We start from the raw sequence: 23,319 nt of genomic DNA, 5'->3' as shown, positions 1-23,319 counted from the left end.
TAACGGCCTCTCAATCATACAGAGATAAGTAATTACGGAGAGGGCAAGCCTATTAGTATACTTATAAGTATTCTTCTTCTTGTTAAAGCTTGTTTTTGTTAAAAACCCACCTTTTACATTTGGTCAAGCAGTCACATTATCACATTCATCTCACTTCAGGTGAGGAATGACAGATAAAATACATTATTGTCAAGTAGAATGATATAAAGGGAACACATTGTTAACAGGCTGAAACCACATGTGTTTTCAAACAGATATTCTTTGTGACTGAGTTCTGAGAGACAGCCGCCTCTCACCTGCACATCCTTCGAGGTCCTGGGATCTGGCTGTTCCTCCTGGTCGGCTGTGCAGGTCAGGCTGCTCTCTGTGGCTGGCTTGTTCAGGAATGGCCCTGGTTATTTGACCATGTTGCAAACATGAAAATAGACTTTGTAAGAGCCTTCCTGTCATGCCCGCTGCCCAGTGTCACCTTTGACTGGATTTGCCTTAATGCAATGTGTTATGGCTCTTCACTCAGTCTATTTTCTGGAGCCCAAAGGCCTCTGACTGGTAGAGGTTCTTCGAGGTTCGGGACCCCTGCCAGCTTCCTTTACTTTTGCCGACTCACCTGACTTTTGCCGACTCACCTGACATCCAGGGATCCTCCTTTTTCCCAATGTCCAGTAAATTACATGCCTTCCAAAGTCAGGGGCAGCGGATGGGCCGGTCACGTGCATATCAGACCCTCAAGCACCAATGAGACAAGGGGCCGACCGGATGCTAACACAGGAGGAGTGCACGCCCACTCTCTCTCTCTCCCAGTGTCAGCATTCATTCATGGGATGGATTTATCGAGCAATGACAACCACAAATAAAGCGAGATATTGAACTGCAAGAGGGAGGACCCAGTCTGGTGTAAATATTAAGTATTTAGATATAAAAGGCCCATCATTTTGTACAATTGAGATGATTACACACTAATGACATCATCACTAGGATTATTTGATAATCAATTTCTGCCAATACCTTTCTTCACCTACATCTTACACACTCAATGGAGCCAAATGAGGGACAAATGATGACAAATCATAACACCTGTGCCAACCCAGACCAACCCAGACCAACCCAGACCAGACCAACCCAGACCAACATAGACCAACCCAGACCAGACCAGACCAACCCAGACTAACCCAGACCAGACCAACCCAGACCAACCCAGACCAGACCAACCCAGACCAACCCAGACCAGACCAACCCAGACCAGACCAGACCAACCCAGACCAACCCAGACCAGACCAACCCAGACCAACCCAGACCAACCCAGACCAACCCAGACCAACCCAGACCAACCCAGACCAACCCAGACCAGACCAACCCAGACCAACCCAGACCAACCCAGACCAGACCAACCCAGACCAACCCAGACCAACCCAGACCAGACCAACCCAGACCAACCCAGACCAGACCAACCCAGACCAACCCAGACCAACCCAACCCAGACCAGACCAGACCAGACCAACCCAGAAGCGAGCGTACGTGTTGATGTTGTAGTTGTAGATACTGGCAGACGGACACTTCCTGTCACATGACACGATGTTCACCTGCAGGACACAGAGCGTCAGTGCAGAAGGTCACGCGGCTGGAAGGCGCCCAGAGGAGTGGACACATTTCTTTAAATTAAAAGTGTGATTTTCAAGTCGCTGTCCGATTTAATTGAAGATTCTCTACTTCCTTTAAATGATGACGTCCTCAACTGGTCAGTGCTCAACATCCAGTCTGTATATTTCCTAATTTCTTTATATTCTCTTTTAATTTCTGTTTAAATGCTTCTTTCTGATATTGCCTAATGGTGCTTTGACAATTCGTTATGATGCCTCTTATATCTGATGAAAAGTACTTTGAATGACCTCGTTGAAATATGCAATACAAATAAACTGTGGGAAATTTTAGCTTTGAATTGAAATTGGAAAGTGTGTGAACTGGGAGAGTTCACACACTTTGGATGAACCTGCAACAAACAGAAACGAATTCATCCAACAGATCCACGTGTTGGGAAACACTCTTCTTCACTTTCTCACTGAGAGTTAAATGAGGAGATCGACACAGATGAGAAGCTGCAGTGAAACAGTTCTAGTGTCTAAAGTTGAACTAGAATCACAGCCTCCACAAAAGAGTCAAGTTGCAGTGAGTTTGCATCCATGATTATCCTCCAGCCGTGATCTTTTATACTCATTGGCAAAGTTTCCCTGAGAAACTGTTGATTCAAGGGAGAGAAAATATTTCTCTTGATTGAGTGAAAAAATAAATAAAAGCAAAAGTAGGTTGAGTTTGAAAGAAAACAATCACTTTCCTCCAGATCTCCCTCCACAGCCGCTAAAACACACTCGCACCAATTAGAAATGTATTTTATTGTATGATGCAGGATGTATAAATAAGCATCACCTACTCTAATGTAAAATGCACATTTTGGGATCTTGTCTGTCCTGCTCTCTCAGAATACTGCAGTAAAGACGTTTCCACCGAGGTGACAAAACAAATCACACCAGCTTCAGAAACTCCTGCAGGTTAAACTAACTCTGAACTAAGTCTAAACTATAAACAGAATGAAAACACCCAAAATAAAACACAACTCCTCTCTATATCATCTTATATTCAGGCTAAAAAAAAAAGTCTGAGAAAGAGAAACTCACCACAGACGTAGTGCGGACAGCAGGAGTCCTTCCTGTAGTACGAAACCAGCTTCTCCCTGTACTTACACTCAGGAGGGACCAGGTCACACAGGCTCTGGTGACAAACTGCAGAGCCACAAATCACATCTTCAACATTGGATTTTCTAGTTCTATACCAACTTCTTCAGTTTGAACATTTCAAACTTGCCGCCTCACCGCAGACTCTCTGTGGGCAGCAGCTGGTGTCGTGGGCCAGGCTGATGATCACCTCCCCTGCTCTGCGGCACACGGGCGCCGCCAGGTCGGAGCAGTCGTACTCCACGGGGACGATGGAGTCGTGGTCGCAGCGGTACATGCAGCAGGCGTCCTTCGAGGCCTTCCACACCTCGCCGTGAGCACGGGGAGCGCCGGAGCTGTCGGTGCAGACTGAGGACTCACAAATGACGCCATGATTTCTAGTTCACTGGTCATGAGACGACAACACTGAAGCAGACTGCAGGAACAAAGGTTATTATACAGGTCTCGTACATTTAAAACGGACTCAAATCAAGCCTGAAGATAATTCATTCATTTTCAGATTTTCTTCACAATCTTGTGTCGTCATAATCTGACTTTGTGACGTCCGGTTTGAGACTTACCACATTTCTCAGGTGAGATGCAGAGGGCGGAGTCGGGCCGGTGGAGCAGCGTCCCCTCAGGACACACGCAGCCCTCGGTCAGGCCTGAACACTGGTCGGGGTCGGAGTGGAAGTCGTGGTTGGGGCAGGACTGAGACGTGCACGCCGGCAGACAGGCCTGATACCGCAGAGTGTCGGGACACGCAAAGGCTGCGGAGGAGAGACACGCCAACATGTCGGTGCCGCAATCACATCACAAGACCCAAGGTGGTGCTGCTGGGATGAATCAATCACGCTCCAGGTAAACAGGTCATAGGGTCGAGAACTTTGCTTCACTCTTTATTACATGACTTTGGCCGGAGTGTTTACGTTTTAAAATACAATAAACACGTGATTAATGTGTTTTTTTTAACATGTTACATTAGGAGAAGCACAAGTGTAAAATCAATCATTTATTTTTGCTTCTAATTCGTCAAACACTTGTTTTACCAACGAGAGGTCAGAGAGCGACGATGGCAGAAAATGGTTGAAATTAAATTATTATTTATTTATCGTATTTTATTATTTTAATGATTGTTTCATATCATATTTAGGTAAATAATTTGTTCTATTTTCACCCTGTAAGAAAATTGAACCTGAGCTGCACCTTCACTGTGTTTCAGACAGAACCTGAGTTTAGTTTGTGACCAGGCTGAAAAACGATTGATACAACAAGACTGCTAGATATATAATATTTTGAACATGCAGAATATGATTGTGAGCACAAGCTTTTCTTCATAAGTATAAAGTATATCCCATAAATATGTTCGGTGGAATCTGAACGGATCATTTGGACAACGTGTTCTTCACACTTTACGTCTTGTCTGTGTCACCATGACAACAGCCTGGTGCACAGCTCCATGCAGAGATGATGGTCTCACTCTGCTGCAGTGGAAGTGGACCTCACAGCTTCAACATCTGCTGGACAGATGTTAGAGCAGCGTGTTCATGAACATGGCGTCAGAGTCACATGTTACACTGACACACGTGTGTTGATGATCATAACAAAGTCACATGATGACCTCTCCACACAGTGAGAACTTGAGCCTGTCAGGAACTGACTCTGTCAAACATTTCTGATCCTGAAGTCACAAAGAACTGAGACGGGCTTGAAAATAAACTCAGTGAAATCATCATGTTGAGACAAACTGTTCAACACAACAGGTCCAAAATGTCCCCTGTCTTCAGGACATCTCTCAGACACTTTCTGTCACTTGTCTCTGCTGTGAACCTCCCATCATCAATTATTGCTACAGTCTCCCCCTGGTGGTTGTGCTGAGTTGGTGGTTGAGAACATACAAACAAATTTACATCATTGTTTTAGAAATTATTTAAGCAACAATTCACAAACTGGACAGACGAAGAATCTTCATCTTCGTTTATATAAAACGTCATTGGGTCAGTTTTCTATTAAATATGGTAAAATATTTATGAAAGTTTCCTCAGAGACTTAAAGATACTCTGCTCTTCATCGACTCTTCTTCATACTGTATATGTCTCATTCATTTTTCTTCTGGTTGTTTCCATTATGTCAAACTAGTGATGTTGATCATTTACCTGCAGCAAGGACGAGATGTTTTCACCTGTTTGTTTGCAAGAGGAAAGAAAAGCAGAGTCATGATTCCAGTGAAGTCGGTGGAAGGATGTTTATTGAGCATTAAAGCAGAGACAAGTAGAAACAACAGAACTTTTCTCTTTGAGATGTTTTTCTACACTTTACATCTGGTTTGTCACAGAGGAAATGATCCATGTGTTTGACTCATAGACTGAATTTAAAGGCTTTGACTGGGATGTGCTCCTGTTATACTACAGCGCCACCTGTGGGTCAAAAAGAAGAAAAGCAACCACCGCTCTGCACCTGATGCAGAAATGAAAAGGTCCCATTATTAAATCCAGACTTTTGATTTTTTGTGTCAAAGGCAAAATTCAGATTTTAAACTCAAAGTGATTTAAATGTGTTTAACTTTGTGTGGAACTAAATCAATTTGTGACTTGAATCCAGGAACTTTAAGAGCATAGACAGATACACAAAATGTGGTTATACACACATGGAGACATACTGAGGGACAAAGGTGGAAAATAAAAAAGACAAAGTTAAACACACTATATGTGACTCCTTACTGAGGGTTTATATATTCTGTTGGTGTTGTGTCTTTTCAATAAACACATTATTTTTATGAATAAACATAATCCGTAGTGAGGGGCAAGACTTTGGGGCTGCGCGGTGGTTGGCACTGTCGCCTCACAGCCAGAAGGTTGCTGGTTTGAATCCCGGTTCAGATGGGGTCTTCCTGTGTGGAGTCTGCATGTTCTCCACGTGTTTCCTCCAGGTGCTCCAGCTTCATCTCACAAACACATGCAGATTAGGGGTTGGGTAAATTGGAGACTCTACATTGAGCGTAGGTGTTAATGTGATTGTGACTGGTTGTTTGTCGGCCCTGCGACGGACTGGTGACCTGTCCAAGGCGCACCACACCTCCCACCCAATGTCAGCTGGGATCGGCTCCAGCTCCCCCTGCTGCCCTCAAGAGGACAAGCGGTAAAGATTGTGAACGGAGGGAAGAGATCGAAAAAGATGCTGCAAATTCACTCAATATAAATTTAGAAAAGGGTTGATCTGCAGTTATATCGTCGTGAACAGAAATAATCTGCTGAGTGTGTTTGTGTTCAGAATATGTGAGTGAATAAAAGAGTGGAGGAGGTGGAGGAGCGTGAGTGTGTCTGCAGACACTGAGTCAAAGGACAGAGCTGCAGCAGATCCACTGATGATGCTGTGTCACATCCACAGGAACACACAGGGAGGACGGTGGACTGGACACTGTGTGACAGCTGATCTCAGAGCAGTTCACCTCCTCTGATTCCTCTGGAGCTCTGTCTCCACTCTGCCTCCCAGCAACAAGGCCCAGTCAGAGCCGCTCTACACACAAGCTGCTGCTGCTTCAGCCTCTGGATCCTCAGGACACAGCTCAGCCTCCGTCCACACACACTGTCCTCTTCACACAGACTTCCATCTGTTGAGAGAAACATACATCAGTGTTTCCACAGACTCACTTCATCAGCTGTGAGTCAGTGATGCAGCACATCCAGTAGAAAGAGCAGCAGGGACTTCAGTCCTGTTCAGAGGTGGAGCAGCTTCCTCTCTGCTTCATGTTAACGTGTTGGAATGAACACGCTTAGAGCTCAGTGTGTGTCCTCTGCATGTCAAAGTGCAGAGTGGACACCTGAGAGGTTGATTTACTGCCGTTACAGGTGAAGACATCATGGACAGTTTGACTGACAGCAGAGCCTCATATTTCACAACGAGGATCAAACTGTTCTTTAATAAAAATCAGAGGAGAACAAACACATGATCCAGAATAAAAGAAAGTCAGTTACAGCTGCTAAATGCAGAAAGAACGGCTGGTAAAACATCTGTGATTTGTCAATGTGTAATTTACAGCGCATCCTGGTGGCATTTGGTAAAAATATATTACGTGACCACGAAATAATAACGTGTGTGAACAGGATAAATAACTCAACGCCACGAAATCTGAATCTGTTGTTTACTAACAAGACGAGTGGAAAAGAAGAAGATTCTTGATGAGAAACGTTTGAATCCCAGGATGAGGCCTCGATAATGAGCTTTAGTTTGACACACATTGTCTCACTGTCTATGAGGACACACAATGTCTCACTGTCTCTGAGGACACTAATTGTCTCACTGACTCTGAGGACACACACTGTCTCATTGACTCCAACCATCTACTGACCTCACAGTCTCCAGTCGACAGCCTAAACTTTGCTTTAGATCAAGCAGCTCATTCACTCCTGAGTCCTGCAGGTAGTTTAGTCTCACATCAAGTTCTCTCAGATGAGAGGGGTTTGACCTCAGGGCTGAAGCCAGAGAAGAACAGCTGATCTCTGACAGACTGCAGCACTCCAACCTGAATAAAGGATAAAACTTAACTGTAGATTAAATTGAGTTCATGTGTGAAAATAAAATACACATATTCATGTGAGCACAGACTCCGAACATGGAAGATAAATATGAAATCAGACATGTTGGACTAAAAAACGAGTCCTGACTCTGTAAAAATATATTATTTGGACCAAGTCTTTCTCCTGCAGATCAGTTTGAGAAATCCAAAACTAAACTCTGATGTTTTTTAACAAGTAGCTGAATATTTAAATTGTCACAGAATAATTAATTAATGGATTAAGTTATGTATGATGAGGAATTATGTTAAGTTATAATTAAATGAGATCAATTGGGCATAAATGCTGTATTATAGATATGAGATCGACAAAAGTCAGTCAGTGAACTGACCGTAAAGTCTCCAGTTGACAGGTTGGACCCTGTAGAAAACCACAGAGCTCCTTCACTCCTGAGTCCTGCAGGTCGTTGTAGCTCAGATCCAGTTTTCTCAGATGAGAGGGGTTTGACCTCAGAGCTGAAGCCAAAGAAGAACAGCTGATCTCTGACAGACTGCAGCCCTCCAACCTGAACAAATAATAATAATATACTTTATTGATATAGTACTTTTTAAAAACAGAGTTTACAAAGTGCTTTGACAGCAAAGCAAGAAAGTCAATAAAAACTTGAACCCATAAAAGCAGTAAAATGCCAATAGAGATAAATGAACAAGTAAATAAAAGGTGAAAATTATAAAAACACAGTAAAAATACAACATTGCATCAGAGCAAGTCTATAAAAATGTGTTTTAAGAAGTGATTTAAAAGAAGTCACTGACTCTGCCTTATCTCCTCAGGGGGCCGTTCCAAAGCCGAGGGGCCCTGATGGTGAAATCACGGTCACGGTTTAGTTTTTAACCTGGACTTTGGAACAGCAGACTCCACCTGAGGATCTAAGGCTATGTGCAGGAACTTACAGGCTCAATAATTCTGTGATGTAGAGTGGGCCAGATGCTTTAAAAGTGATCACTAAAATCTTAAAATCAATTCTAAAACGGACAGGGAGCCAATGGAGAGAAGCGAAGATCAGGGAGATGTGATGTTGCCGTTTAATACCAGTGAGAAGCTGTTGCGTTCTGAACTGGTTGGAAACTCATTGTAGTTTTCTTTACCCTAAAATGAGACATTTATATTTAACCACATTATATTAACATACTTTTTATTTACATCAGGAACGGGTCTTCTCTACAGGGGTTGCACAGTAGCCCAAAATTGGACAAACTAAACCTTTTTAGTTTAGGTGACAACTGCAGCTAACACAGGTTCTCTTTCATTTTGGAAGGGAGGACGGGGTGAGGGGTGTTCAGCTGCAATATGACACTTCACCACTAGGTGTCTCCAAACTGAATTTTTAACAATAAAACATGATGTCTGACCTCAGAGTCTCCAGTCGACAGGTTGGACTCTGTAGAAAACCACACAGCTTCTTCACTACTGATTCCTGCAGGTCTTTGTAGCTCAGATCCAGTTCTCTCAGATGAGAGGGGTTTGACCTCAGAGCTGAAGCCAGAGAAGAACAGCTATTCTCTGACAGACTGCAGCTCTCCAACCTGGATAAAGGATCAAACTTAACTGTTAATTAAACTGAGTTCATGTGTGAAAATAACACACAAATATTCATGTCAGCACAGACTCATAACATGGAAGATAAATATGAAATCCGACATGTTGGACTAAAAACGAGTCCTGATTCAGTAATAAATATACTATTTGGACCCGGTCTCTGTCCTGCAGATCATTTTAGGATATCCAGAACTAACCTCAGATGTGTTTTAACAAGTAGCTGAATATTTAAAATGTCATTTTATTTAATAAATGGATTCAAGTAATGTATGAAGGGGAGTTATCTTAAATTATAATGAAATGAGATAAATGTGGTATAAATGATGTATTATAGATATGAGATCTGCAGAATAATTAATTAATGGATTAAGTTATGTATGATGAGGAATTATGTTAAGTTATAATTAAATGAGATCAATTGGGCATAAATGCTGTATTATAGATATGAGATCGACAAAAGTCAGTCAGTGAACTGACCTCAGAGTCTCCAATCGACAGGTTGGACTCTGTAGAAAACCACACAGCTCCTTCACTGCTGAGTCCTGCAGGTTGTTGTTTCTACTCAGATCCAGTTCTCTCAGATGAGAGGGATTTGACCTCAGAGCTAAAGCCAGAGAAGAACAGCTGACCTTTGACAGACTGCAGCCCTCCAACCTGGATAAAGAATAACAATAATACACATTATTGATATAGTAGTTTTAAAAACAGTTTACAAAGTGCTATGACAGCAAAAAAAGTTAATAAAAACATGAACCCATAAAAGCAGTAAAATGACAATAGAGATAAATGAACAAGTAAATAAAAGGTGAAAATGAGAAAAACAGTAAAAACACAGAATCACATTAAAGCAAGTCTATAAAAAGGGGTTTTAAGAGGTGATTTAAAAGATGTCATTGGCTCCGCATAATCTCCTCAGGGGGCCGTTCCAAAGCCGAGGGGCCCTGATGGTAAAAGCACGGTCACGGTTTAGTTTTCAACCTGGACTTTGGAACAGCAGGATCCACCTGAAGATCTAAGGCTGCGTGCAGGAACACACAGGCTCAATAATTCTGTGATGTAGTTTGGGGTCAGATGCTTTAAGAAGTGATCAGTAAAATCTTAAAATCAATTCTAAAACGGACAGGGAGCCAATGGAGAGAAGCGAGGATCAGGGAGATGTGATGTTGCCGTTTAATACCAGTGAGAAACTGCTGCGGTCTGAGCTGGTTGGAAACTGCTTGTTTTTGTTATTTTCACCCTAAAATGAGACATTTATATTTAACTACATTATATTTACATGCTTTATATTTACATCAGGAAGAGGGGTCCCTTCTCCAAAGAGGAAGCAATGTTTTTTTACAGTAGCCAAGACTGGACAAACTAAACCTTTTGAGTTTCTATGACAACTGAAGCTACCACAGGTTCTCTTTCAGGTTTGGAAGAAGGGGGGTGGGGTGTTCAGCTGCAACATGACACTTCACCACTAGATGTCACAGAATTATACACACTGAACTTTTAACAATAACACTTGATGTCTGACCTCAGAGTCTCCAGTCGACAGGTTGGACTCGGTAGAAAACCACACAGCTCCTTCACTGCTGAGTCCAGCAGGTCGTTGTTACTCAGATTCAATTCTTTCAGATGACAGGGGTTTGACCTCAGAGCTGAAGCCAGAGAAGAACAGCTGATCTCTGACAGACTGCAGCTCTCAAACCTGAATAAAGGATCAAACTTAAGTGTAAGTTAAACTAAGTTCATGTGTAAAAATAACAAACAAATATTAGTTTGAGTCTGTGCTGATAGTATCTGTCAGCACAGACTCAAAACATCGAAGATAAATATGAAATCAGACTTGTTGGACCAAAAACGAGTCCGGACACAGTAAAGATTATTTAGACCCAGTCTCTGTCCTGCAGATCAGTTTAGGAAATCCTGAACTAAACTCAGTGTTTTAACAAGTAGCTGAATATTTAAAATGTCACAGATTATTTAATGAATGGATTCAAGCAATGTATAAAGATGAATTATGTTAAATTAGAATTAAAAGAGATTAATTGGGTATAACTGCTGTATTATAGAAACGAGATCTACAAAAGTCAGTCAGTGAACTGACCTCAGAGTCTCCAGTCGACAGGTTGGACTCTGTAGAAAACCACACAGCTCCTTCACTCCTGAGTCCTGCAGGATGTTGTTACTCAGATCCAGTTCTCTCAGATGAGAGGTGTTTGACCTCAGAGCTGAAGCCATAGAAGAACAGCTGATCTCTGACAGTCTGCAGCTCTTCAGCCTGGATAATCAATAACATGAATAAACTGATATAGCACTTTTTAAAAACAGAGTTTATAAAGTGCTTTGACAGCAAAACAAGAAAATTTAATGTAAATTTGAACCCATAAATGCAGTAAAATGACAATAGAGAAGTTGGGAAATGTTTTTGTTGAACCACAGGCCTCCTTTTCGGCCTACATGTTAGTCAAACATGTTTCTTGGTTCTTGAGAAAGCCAAGGAACTTGGTCTCCCAGGGTGCAACAGGTTCCATTGTTCTGGAAAAACCCAGAGCACAGGGAACTCACTCTCCCAGGATTCCTCAACTTCACACAGAGGTGTGAAAAACCACAAGGGTCAACTCCTAGGGCCATGCAAAACATTCCACTTCTTTGCCTTAAAAAACTGTTTGGTTGCTTTCGCAGTATGCTTCCATTAAACATGATGTCTGACCTCAGAGTCTCCAGTCGACAGGTTGGACTCTGTAGAAAACCACACAGCTCCTTCACTCCTGAGTCCTGCATGTGGTTGTAGGCCAGATCCAGGTCTCTCAGATGAGAGGGGTTTGACCTCAGAGATGAAGCCAGAGAAGAACAACTGATCTCCGACAGACTGCAGCTCTTCAACCTGAATAAAGGATCAAACTTAACTGTAAATTAAACTGAGCTCATGTGTGAAAATAACACACAAATATTTATGTCAGCACAGATTCATAAAATGGAAGATAATTCTGAAATCAGACATGTTGGACTAAAAACGAGTCCTAATTCAGTAAACACCAATTATTTGGACCCGGTCGCTGTCCTGCAGATCAGTTGAGAAAATCCAGAAGTAAACTCAAACGTGTTTTAACAAGTAGCTGAATATTAAAAATGTCACAGGTTATTTACTAAATGGATTCAAGTTATGTATGAAGAGGAATTATGTTAAATAAAAATTAAATTAGATCAATTGGGTATGAATGCTGTATTACAGATATAAGATCTAAAAAGTCAGTCAGTGTATTGACCTCAGAGTCTCCAGTTGACACGTTGGACTCTGTAGAAAACCACACAGCTCCTTCACTCCTGAGTCCTGCAGGTTGTTGTTAGTCAGATTCAGTTCTCTCAGATGAGCGGGGTTTGACCTCAGAGCTGAAGCCAGAGAAGAACAGCTGTTGGCTGACAGACTGCAGTGATCCAACCTGGATAAAGAATAACAATAATACACTAATTTCGAATGTGAAAATAACATAAAAATAGTTATATCAGCACAGACACATAAAATGGAAGATAAATATGAAATCAGACATGTTGGACTAAAAATGAGTCCTGATTCAGTAAAAATAGATTATTTGGACCCGGTCTCTGTCCTGCAGATCAGTTTAGGAAATCCAGAACTAAACTCAGATGTATTTTAACAAGTAGCTGAATATTTAAAATTTCATAGATTATTTAATGAATGGATTCACGTTATGTATGAAGAGAAATTATGTTAAATTAGAAATAAATTAGATCAATTGGGTATAAATGCTGTATCATTGATATTATATCTACAGAAGTCAGTCTGTGAACTGACCTCAGAGTCTCCAGTTGACAGGTTGGACTCTGTAGAAAACGACACAGATCCTTCACTCCTGAGTCCTGCAGGTCATTGAACCTCAGATCCAGTTTTCTCAGATGAGAGGGGTTTGACCTCAAAGCTGAAGCCAGAGAAGAACAGCTGATCTCTGACAGACTGCAGCTCTTCAACCTGAATAAAAGATAAAACTTAACTGTAAATTAAACTGAGATCATGTGTGAAAATAACAAACAAACACTCATGTGAGCACGGACTCATAACATGGAAGATAAATATGAAATCTGACATGTTGGACAAAAATCTATTCCTGATTCAGTAAAAATATACTATTTGGACCCGGTCTCTGTCCTGCAGATCATTTTAGGAAATCCAGAACTAAACTCAGATGTGTTTTAACAAGTAGCTGAATATTTAAAATGTCAGAGATTAATTAATGAATGCATTAAAGTTATGTATGAATTATGTTAAATTACAATTAAATGAGATCAATTGGGTGTAAATGCTGTATTATAGATATGATATCTACAAAAGTCAGTCAGTGAACTGACCACAGAGTCTCCAGTCGACAGGTTGGACTCTGTAGAAAAGCACACAGCTCCTTCACTCCTGAGTCCTGCAGGTCGTTGTAGCTCAGAACCAGTTCTCTCAGATGAGAGGGGTTTGACCTCAGAGCTGAAGCCAGAGAAGAACAGCTGATCTCTGACAGTCTGCAGTTCCACAACCTGAATAAAGAAATATGAATATTTGAATGTGTCCTCCTGTTGTTGTGGATCGTCGTCATGTCAACACAGACTCTCAACATGCTGCTGACCTCAGTCCAGTCTGTGACCTGAAGATAAATATCAGATCAGATATGTTGGACCATTGTTTCATTCGTCTCCTTCTCCTCTGTGTATTTGGTCACTGAGCAGGTTCGTGTAATAAAACACTGTTTAAAGTAGGGATGGCTCCTGATGTCACTTCCTGTTTGTTTCTATACTTATCAACTTTCCAACGTGTTTCAATAAGAATGTGTCTTAATTTGAAAACCTGAGGAGGACGAGTGCTCGGCCTCAGTCCACATGTTATTTACTGACACTTTCTTAGTGATCAGGAGCAGGTGAGTGCAGGTGAATAGAGTTGATGAGGTGGACGTGACTGACAGGCTGGGTGAGGGACAGATGACTGAGGGACAGTGAGCAGAGCAGAACTGAGACAATTCAAATAAATAATGGCCGAATAAGAAAGAAAGTTGGAAAAGTGAAGAATGATTTAAGGACCTCAGAGTCTCCAGTTGACAGTTTGGACTCTCCAGTCCAGAACACAGCAGCTTCACTCCTGTATCCTGCAGGTAGTTTCTACTCAGATCCAGTTCTCTCAGATGTGAGGGGTCTGACTTCAGAGCTGAGGCCACAACTTCCCAGTGAGTCTCTGACAGGTCACAACCACCGAGTCTGTAATTAAAGAAAATATCTGTTAGAATAAAATCAGAAAACACAACATTCATACAAAACGTGATCATGTGACCCTCACCCTGGTAAATCCCCTTTTTGCCTCATGAACATATTAAAAACTCCTCAATAGAATCCTTTCAGATTTGGTTCAAGCGTTCATTCAGACTGACAGAGGAACTCTGTTCTGGATATTTAGTATCCTAAACACAGAGAAGCTGTGATTGATATGATTAATCACTGTTTCCAAATGCCCAAAAAAATCCCTTTTATCTCTTTATATTGTTGTGAGAGCAGAAAGATAAATGACAGGAGGTGGAGATATACATTTAACATTAGTTTTTTTATTGTTGACGAGTCCCAATGATAGATAGTTAGATTGAATAAGATAATAAAATCAAATGAAGACATACCACACCATAATTAAATGTGTCTGTCTCTTTGCTATGCCTATGAGCAAACATAGGATGATGTTATTTAGAACTTTTTTCTTCATCAAACTAAAGAAATCTTTAACCTAAACAATCAGAGCTCCTTAGTTTTTAGCGAATAAATCCACGAATTGGAAGCAATCTGAAAAATAGGATTTAAACCAGTTCAGGGCGGTTCTGTTAATGCTGATTAAATGTTCTAGTCTCTGTAATAAAATTTGATGGTCAATTGTGTTGAATGCTGCACTGATATCAAACAGAACTGGGAAAGACGCAAATCCATGATCTGAAGCTATGAGAAGGTCATTAGTGACTTTTGCCAAGGCTGTGATTGGCTCATAGTCCTCATAGACATTTCTTTAATCGACAAACTGACACAGCTGATTGGCTACAATTTTTTAAAAGATTTTAGACAGCAAGGGGAGGTTGGATAAAACCTCCGGGTCTAGGATGGATTATTTGAGGGGTTTGCTTACAAGTAGTTTAAAGGACTATTGTACATCCTGATGATGTATTTGAAGAGCGACTCATCTCCACTGATTGAACATGTTATTGATCATGTCTGGACTCACCGAGCCTTCCTGCAGTTCCTCACAGCTGGGATCAGTCTCCATCGACCCTGGTATGATGTATTGAACTTCTTCAGGTCCAACTCATCCAGAACCTCCTCTGACATCTGCAGCATGTAGGCCAGAGCTGAGCAGTGGATCTCAGAGAGTTCCTCCTTCGATCTGTTTTCTGACGTCAGGAACTGTTGCATCTGCCGATGAACTGAGTGGTCGTTCATCTCAATCAGACAGTGGAAGATGTTGATGCTTCTGTCAGGAGAAATGTCACCACTCTTCATCTCCTTCAGGTTGTTGATGACTCTCTGGATGATCTCTGGATTGTTCCCTGTCAGACCCAGCCGGCCTCCTAAGACTCTCTGGATGATATTAGGATTGTTCTCTTTCTGACCCAGCAGGCCTCCTAAGACTCTCTGGATGATCTTTGGATTGTTCTCTGTCTGACCCAGCAGACCTGCTAAGACTCTCTGGTTGGACTCCAGACTGAGGCCGTGAAGGAAGCGAACAAACAGGTCCAGATGACCATTTGTACTGGTGAGGGATTTCTCCATGGTTCTCTTCAGAAGGTCTTCCAGGGAGAAGGTACTGTCTGTGTTCCCATATGTTCCCAAGAAGTTGTTGAGTTCTTCTGTGTTCCTCTTGGTGTAACAGTGGAACATGTAGACTGCAGCCAGAAACTCCTGAACGCTCAGATGAACAAAGCAGTAGACTGATTTCTGGAAGATCACACACTCTCTTCTGAAGATCTCAGTACAAACTCCTGAGTACACCGAGGCCTCTGTGACATTAAGACCACACTGCTCCAGGTCTTCTTGGTAGAACATGATGTTTCCTTTCCTCAGATGTTTAAGTGCCAGCCTCCCCAGCTTCAGGAGAACGTCCCTGTCAGCCTCCGTCAGCTGCTGTGGGGTCGTCTCATGTCCCTCACTGTACTTGTTGTTCTTCCTCTTTGTCTGAACCAGCAGGAAGTGTGAGTACAGGTCAGTCAGGGTCTTGGGCAGCTCTCCTCTCTGGTCTGTGGTCAACATGTGCTCCAGAACTGTAGCACTGATCCAGCAGAAGACTGGGATTTCACACATTATGTGGAGGCTCCTGGACGTCTTGATGTGTGAGATGATTCTGCTGCAGAGCTCACCATCACTGAATCTCCTCCTGAAGTACTCCTCCTTCTGGGCGTCAGTGAAGCCTCGTACTTCTGTGACCCTGTCAACACATGCAGGACGGATCTGATTGGCTGCCGCAGGTCTGGAGGTTATCCAGACGAGAGCCGAGGGAAGCAGATTCCCCCAGATGAGGTTTGTCAGCAGCACGTTGACTGATGACCTCTGTGTGACCTCAGACACAAGCTCCCTATGGTTGAAGTCCAGAGAAGGTCTGCTTTCATCCAGGCCGTCAAAGATGAACAAAGGTTTACAGACAGCGAGCGTCTCTGCTGTGAGCTTCTGTAACGCTGGATGGAAAACACGGAGCAGCGTGAGGAGACTGTGCTGCTGGTCCTTCACCAGGTTCAGCTCCCTGAACGAAAGCACAGTCAGCAGACCCACATCTTGGTTTTCTAAACCCTCTGCCCAGTCCAGAGTGAACTTCTGCACCGAGAAGGTTTTTCCAACGCCAGCGACGCCGTAGGTCAGGACGACTCTGATGCTGCTCTGCTGGTCAGTGGAGGCTTTAAAGATGTCGTGGCACTTGATGGGAGTGTCGTGGAGGCTCTTCCTCTTTGAAGCCGCCTCAAGCTGCCTCACCTCATGTTGAGTTTTAACCTCTTCACTCTGTCCCTCTGTGATATAGAGCTCAGTGAAGATCCTGTTGAGGAGGGTTCTACTTCCTGTTTCATCAATTCCTTCAGTCACATGTTCACATCTCCTCCTCAGACTGAGCTTATGTTCATCTAAAACCTCCTGCAGACCACGATCTGCTGAAAAACAATAAACAATGTCAGAGGCAGAGAATCTGAGAATCTGCTGATTGTTTTCATCAGATACAGAAAAACGACAGAAAATAAAAGCTTTTTAACTTTGTGCTTTTCTAACGATGTTAAATGTTGATGCTGTATGAAGGAACAAAATAAAACCACATGTGCTGTTGTCAGAAGTGAAGACATCAGCAGACACATGTACAGTGCTGCTCTGACCGGCTGTCTGAGCTCCAGCTCCTGTTCTGGATCTTTGTCCACACTGGGGACAGGAGGAGTCTCCTGAAAAACCAGACTGGTCCCAGTATGAGGTGATGCACTGTCTGCAGAACCAGTGTCCACAGCTGGTGGAGACTGGATCCTTCAGGACGTCCTGACACAAAGCACAGCAGGACGACTGCTCCTCCTCAGAAACATGACTCCTCTTTCTCTCTCTGTGAAGACATTTCCTGATAACTCACATGTCACAGTCACAGGTTGTCATTACTTCTGTCAAGGAAGTTTTGTTTTCACCAGAATGTTTGTGTGTTGGTTGGTTTGTACGTTAGTGGGATTATAAAACACCACTGAACAGATTACCAGTTAACTTGCTGGAAGGATTTGGTCTGTGAACAAGATCGGGGGGGGGGTGGGGGATTCTCTTTCACAGACATGTTGAGAGGACTGATGTTTACCAGTGTGTGTTATTTAGTGCAAATCCAAATCAGAATGAGTCTCTAATGAATTTCCAAGTGGTTTCATAAGGAGCGTGTTGGTTCTTGGTGGAGGTCTGAGCTCTTTGAGTGATTCTGAGACATAAGTCACCAACTTCAATGAAGCTGTGTCCTAATGCAGGGGCCACACTAGAGGAAACTAGATACTCTTCAGAGCAGGTCCCAGTAGAAACAGTCTCTTACTCTGTGTGTGAGGGTCCAGGTTCATTATTGAAGGTCAGAGGCTGATGCATGGACCAGTCACTCTTCAGAGACACACAGCTGGACCCTGGAGACTCTGCTCTCAGTCTGTGGTCCTGACCTCTGCAAACACAAACATGTTTTTATTCAGAACACATCATTCACTGGTTCATTCTCTGAGGATTCAGTTTGGAGGTTCACATGTTTTTAGCTGGTCTCTTACTTTGTGTGTGAGGGTCCAGGTTCATTACTGAAGTGTGGAGGAGGTGTCATGGACGAGTCACTCTTCAGAGACACACAGCTGAACCCTGGAGACTCTGCTCTGTCCTTCTCTTCCTCCACATAACCACTCATCTTCAGTCTGAGTGGAAAAACACTTTAAGCGCAAAGGAATCAGGACAAACACGTCTGTCAAGAAACACACCCAAAAATACCAAGCGAGGAGACACACACACACAAACACATAGACACACACACACACACACACACACACACACACACACACAAACACACACACACCAGCTAAGGTGACAGTAACGTATGATTCTGAAAACACGTTGTGTTATTAAACACTTGATGAACAGATGTGATGAAGATAAAACATTAAAGTGTGATTTAACTCTGTTAATTAGTCCTTTGAAGTATCTTTGTTCCACAGCTGCTGTTCACATCTGTCTCTGGGATCCGATCACATGAAACTACGTCTGTCACCAGGTGTGAACTGACAAACTTAGAGTCATGTAATCAGCAGACAGATGTTAACAGCAGGTGTGAGAGTGAGACAGTAAAACCTTCAGAAAGTTGTGTTCACACTGACCTGCTCACTTTCCTTCCTTCTGCTCATCCAGGTGAAAATGGAGTCTGACTGCTCCCTGTTCTCAGGCTCCTCCTCCCTGTTGAACCAGTTCTATCTTGAAAACACCCAGTTCAAACTCCAGTTCATACACATGAAAATGAACTGGTTCATGTTCACTGATCTTTTGTTATTGGAATGATATTTAGTTAATAATCATCATTGATCCAGACATTAACTTTAACACTGAGTCCTGACTGTGAACGTCTCCTGTTAATGATCCAGGATCAAGACCTGATGTCTGTTCAGCCGATGTTTGGCCGCCAGGGGGCAGGAGAACAACATGACATGATAATAATAATAATAATAATAATAATAATAATAATAATAATAATAATAATAATAATAATAATATAATAATAATAATAATAACAATAATAATAATAATAACCAGGAATAACATCATCTATATTGCACAGCATCATGTTATCTAATAATAAGACAAGACCTTTTTTAGTTTTTCAAAAGGAAATATTTATTGAATATGCAAATGTACATTTATATAATACAAATCCTCTTTAACTTTAAAATATCCAGTGTTTGATATGAACGAACACAGAAAGAAGTTTGGTCCACAGAGAAACATGAATCTATAACGCTCGACCGGGCTCTCCCTGTATTTTCTGTCATCGATAATTGATCCAAATCAAAGTGTGGTTTGTTTCTTCTCCGCTTGAACCAAATGTTTCCACGAAATAAAAACAGCTTTGCTCTATCGAACTCCAATAAATATATAAAGTGCTCCACATACTACTGGATTCAAATCAGTTCATTCACCTGACTCCCTCTGATTATCGAAAAGATGTGTGTAATCAGTAAATTTAAAATAACTTGTCTTAATAAGAGGGAAATCTCACAGTGTTGGATGTTTCAAAACATTTTCAAACATTAGGAAATTGAGTTATTTACAGAAACAGGCACAATGGGAGGAGATGTGGAGAGTGTGCAGGCTGACAGGAGGGTGGCGCTACAGCAGTTTGAACAGTAACTTTGAACTATGGACAGTAAAATAAAGATGGATGACGTCTCAACTTCCTCCTGTTGATCAAAAATGAAGCCAAAATATCTCTGATCCCAACTACTAACATGGAGGAGGCAAGATTTATGAATTATACTGCAACCAGCCAGCAAGGGGCGATCAAGATGATTTGGCTTCACTTTTGAGGAGCAGCCATGTCGTCCATCTTTAACTACAGATGATGGTAAAATGATACGTAAACAGCTTCAAGTGCAGTTTGTACGTTTATTTTTGAAAATTGTCATCTTACAGCATCAAAACTTTTCTCGGCTAAAATCAAAGCTATAAATATAAATGACAAATAAAGTCGTCACACGTCGTCTGCTGCAGATGAAGCTGCAGTTCGACCTCCATGCCAGCAGAGGCACCAGAACATCGTACTCTGTGTGTGTTTGTGTGTGTTCAGGACCACTGGCAGGAGCAGTCGGTGGGCTCCTGGATGCTGTAGCTGACCCAGGTTGCGTTGCCGCTGCAGTAGAGCTGCACCGAGCGCCGCTGCAGCCCCGTCTCCCGGCAGCACTTGCAGAAGCGAGCGTACGTGTTGATGTTGTAGTTGTAGATGCTGGCAGACGGACACTTCCCGTCACATGACACCATGTTCACCTGCAGGACACAGAGCGTCAGTGCAGAAGGTCACACGGCTGGAAGGCGCCCAGAGGAGGGGACACATTTCTTTAAATTAAAAGTGTTATTTTCAAGTCGCTGTCTGATTTAGTTGAAGATTCTCCACATCCTTTTAATTATGACATCTTCAACTGGTCTGTGCTCAACAAACAGTATTTATATTTCCTAATTTCCTTTTATTCTCTTTTAATTTCTGTTTAAATGCTTCTTTCTGATATTGTTTAATGTTGCTTTGACAATTCGTTATGATGCCTCTTATGTCTTATGAAAAGTACTTTGAATTGCCTAGTTGAAATATGCTATACAAATAAACTGTGAGTAATTTTAGCTTTTAAATGAAATTGGAAAGTGTGTGAACTGGGAGAGTTCAAACACTTTGAATGAACCTGCAACAAACAGAAACTAATTCATCCAACAGATCCACGTGTTGGGAAACACTCTTCTTCACTTTCTCACTGAGAGTTAAATGAGTAGATCGACACCAATGAGAAGCTGCAGTGAAACAGTTCTAGTGTCTAAAGGTGAACTAGAATCACAGCCTCCACAAACCAGTCAAGTTGCAATGAGTTTGCATCCATGATTATCCTCCAGCCGTGATCTTTTATACTCATTGGCAAAGTTTCCCTGAGAACCTGTTGATTCAAGGGAAAGAAAACGCTTCTCTTTATTGATTGAAAGAAGAAATAAAAGCAGCAGTAGATTGAGTTTGAAAGAAAACAATCACTTTCCTCCAGATCTCCCTCCACAGCTGCTAGAACACACTTGTACCAATTGGAAATGTTCTTTCATTCAATGCTCTGATGCAGGAAGTAGAAATAAACATCACCTCATGATGTAAAATGCACATTTTGGGATCTTGTCTGTCCTGCTCTCTCAGAATACTGCAGTAAAGACGTTTCCACCGAGACGAAAAAACACATCACACCAGCTTCAGAAACTCCTGCAGGTTAAATTAACTCTGAACTAAGTCTAAACTATAAACAGAATGAAAAAAATCAAAATAAAACACAACTCCTCTCTGTCACCAAAAAACACATCTGGTGCTGTCAACACAAAATCACATCAAATACTATTAGGAGGTTACTTCTAGAGAGAAATATCATCTTATATTCAGGCTAAATAAAAAGTGGGAGAAAGAGAAACTCACCACAGACGTAGTGCGGACAGCAGGAGTCCTGCCTGTAGTACGAAACCAGCTTCTCCCCGTACTTACACTCAGGAGGGACCAGGTCACACAGGCTCTGGTTACAAACTGCAGAGCCACAAATCATATCTTCAATCATTGAATGATTTCTAGTTCACTGGTCATGAGACGACAACACTGAAGCAGACTGCAGGAACAAAGGTTATTATACAGGTCTCATAGATTTAAAATTGACTCAAATCAAGCCTGAAGATAATTCATTCATTTTCAGATTTTCTTCACAAACTTGTCTCGTCATAATCTGACTTGGTGACGTCCGGTTTGAGACTTACCGCATTTCTCAGGTGAGATGCAAAGGGCGGAGTCGGGCCGGTGGAGCAGCGTCCCCTCAGGACACACGCAGCCCTCGGTCAGGCCTGAACACTGGTCGGGGTCGGAGTGGAAGTCGTGGTTGGGGCAGGACTGAGACGTGCACGCCGGCAGACAGGCCTGATACCGCAGAGTGTCGGGACACGCAAAGGCTGCGGAGGAGAGACACACAAACATGTCGGTGCCACAATCACATCACGAGACCCAAGGTGGTGCTGCTGGGATGAATCAATCACGCTCCAGGTAAACAGGTCATAGGGTCGAGAACTCTGCTTTAATCTTTATTTCATCACTTTGGCCGGATTGTGTGCGTTTTAAAATACAATCAACACGTGATTAATGTGGTTTTTTAACATGTTACAGTCGGAGAAGCACAAGTGAGAAATCAATCATTTATTTTTGCTTCTAATTCGTCAAACACTTGTTTTACCAACGACAGGTGCCAGAGCGACGATGAAAGAAAATGGTTGAAATTAAATTACGATTTATTTATAGTATTTTATTATTTAATGATTGTTGTATATCATATTTAGATAAATAATGTGTTCTATTTTCACCCTGTAAGAAAATTGAACCTGAGCTGCACCTTCACTGTGTTTTAGACAGAACCTGAGTTGAGTTTATGACCAGGCTAAAAAACTATTGATACAACAAGACTGCTAGATATATAATATTAAGAACTTGTAGAATTTGATTACAAGCACAAACTTCTCTTCACAAGTATATAGTATATCCCATAAATATATTCGGTGGAATTTGAACGGATCATTTGGACGACGTCTTCTTCACTATTTGTGTTTGGTCTGTGTCACCATGACAACAGCCTGGTGCACAGCTCCATGCAGAGATGATGGTCTCACTCTGGTGCAGAGGAAGTGGACCTAACAGCTTCAACATCTGCTGGACAGATGTTAGAGCAGCGTGTTCATTAACATGGCGTCACAGTCACATGTTACACTGACACACGTGTGTTGATGATCATAACAAAGTCACATGATGACCTCTCCACACAGTGAGAACTTGAGCCTGTCAGGAACTGACTCTGTCAAACATTTCTGATCCTGAAGTCACAAAGAACTGAGACGAGCTTGGAAATAAACTCAGTGAAATCATCATGTTGAGACAAGTGTCTTCACAAAATAACACAAACTGTTCAACAAAACAGGCCCAAAATGTCCACTGTCACTTGTCCCTGCTGTGAACCTCCCATCATCGATTACTTCCTAACATGCTGCTGTTACCAGAGGCCTGCTACAGTCTCCCCCTTGTGGTCGTTCTGAGTTGGTGGTCGAGAACATACAAACAGATTTATATCATTGTTTTAGAAATCATTTTAGCAACAATTCACAAACTGGACAGTCGAAGAATCTTCATCTACATTTATATAAAATGTCCTTGAGTCAGTTTTCTATTGAATATGGTAAAATATTTATGAAAGTTTCCTCAGAGACTTAAA

At 42.0% G+C, this 23,319-nt stretch overlaps 1 protein-coding gene across 1 annotated transcript in view; it reads right to left on the bottom strand.

The window, feature by feature from the left end:
* Positions 1 to 5,414: 5,414 nt before the first annotated feature.
* LOC132998833 (NACHT, LRR and PYD domains-containing protein 12-like) overlaps positions 5,415 to 23,319 on the bottom strand; it is a 39,687-nt gene continuing 21,782 nt past the window's right edge. The window contains exons 13-21 of the mRNA XM_061068580.1: positions 13,172 to 13,345; positions 12,702 to 12,794; positions 12,073 to 12,168; positions 11,517 to 11,690; positions 10,911 to 11,084; positions 10,338 to 10,511; positions 7,611 to 7,784; positions 7,054 to 7,227; positions 5,415 to 6,315 (exon numbers count right to left, since the gene is read on the bottom strand). Of these exons, the coding sequence (XP_060924563.1) occupies positions 6,300 to 6,315; positions 7,054 to 7,227; positions 7,611 to 7,784; positions 10,338 to 10,511; positions 10,911 to 11,084; positions 11,517 to 11,690; positions 12,073 to 12,168; positions 12,702 to 12,794; positions 13,172 to 13,345 (1,249 nt within the window). The 3' untranslated portion in view covers positions 5,415 to 6,299. The remainder of the gene's footprint in view (positions 6,316 to 7,053; positions 7,228 to 7,610; positions 7,785 to 10,337; positions 10,512 to 10,910; positions 11,085 to 11,516; positions 11,691 to 12,072; positions 12,169 to 12,701; positions 12,795 to 13,171; positions 13,346 to 23,319) is intronic.

The sequence above is a fragment of the Limanda limanda genome, chromosome 3 (genome assembly GCF_963576545.1).
Source record: "Limanda limanda chromosome 3, fLimLim1.1, whole genome shotgun sequence".
In the NCBI taxonomy this organism is placed as follows: Eukaryota; Metazoa; Chordata; class Actinopteri; order Pleuronectiformes; family Pleuronectidae; genus Limanda; species Limanda limanda.
The sequence above is the reverse complement of the archived record's forward strand: the minus strand, read 5'-3'. Positions and strand labels throughout refer to the sequence as shown.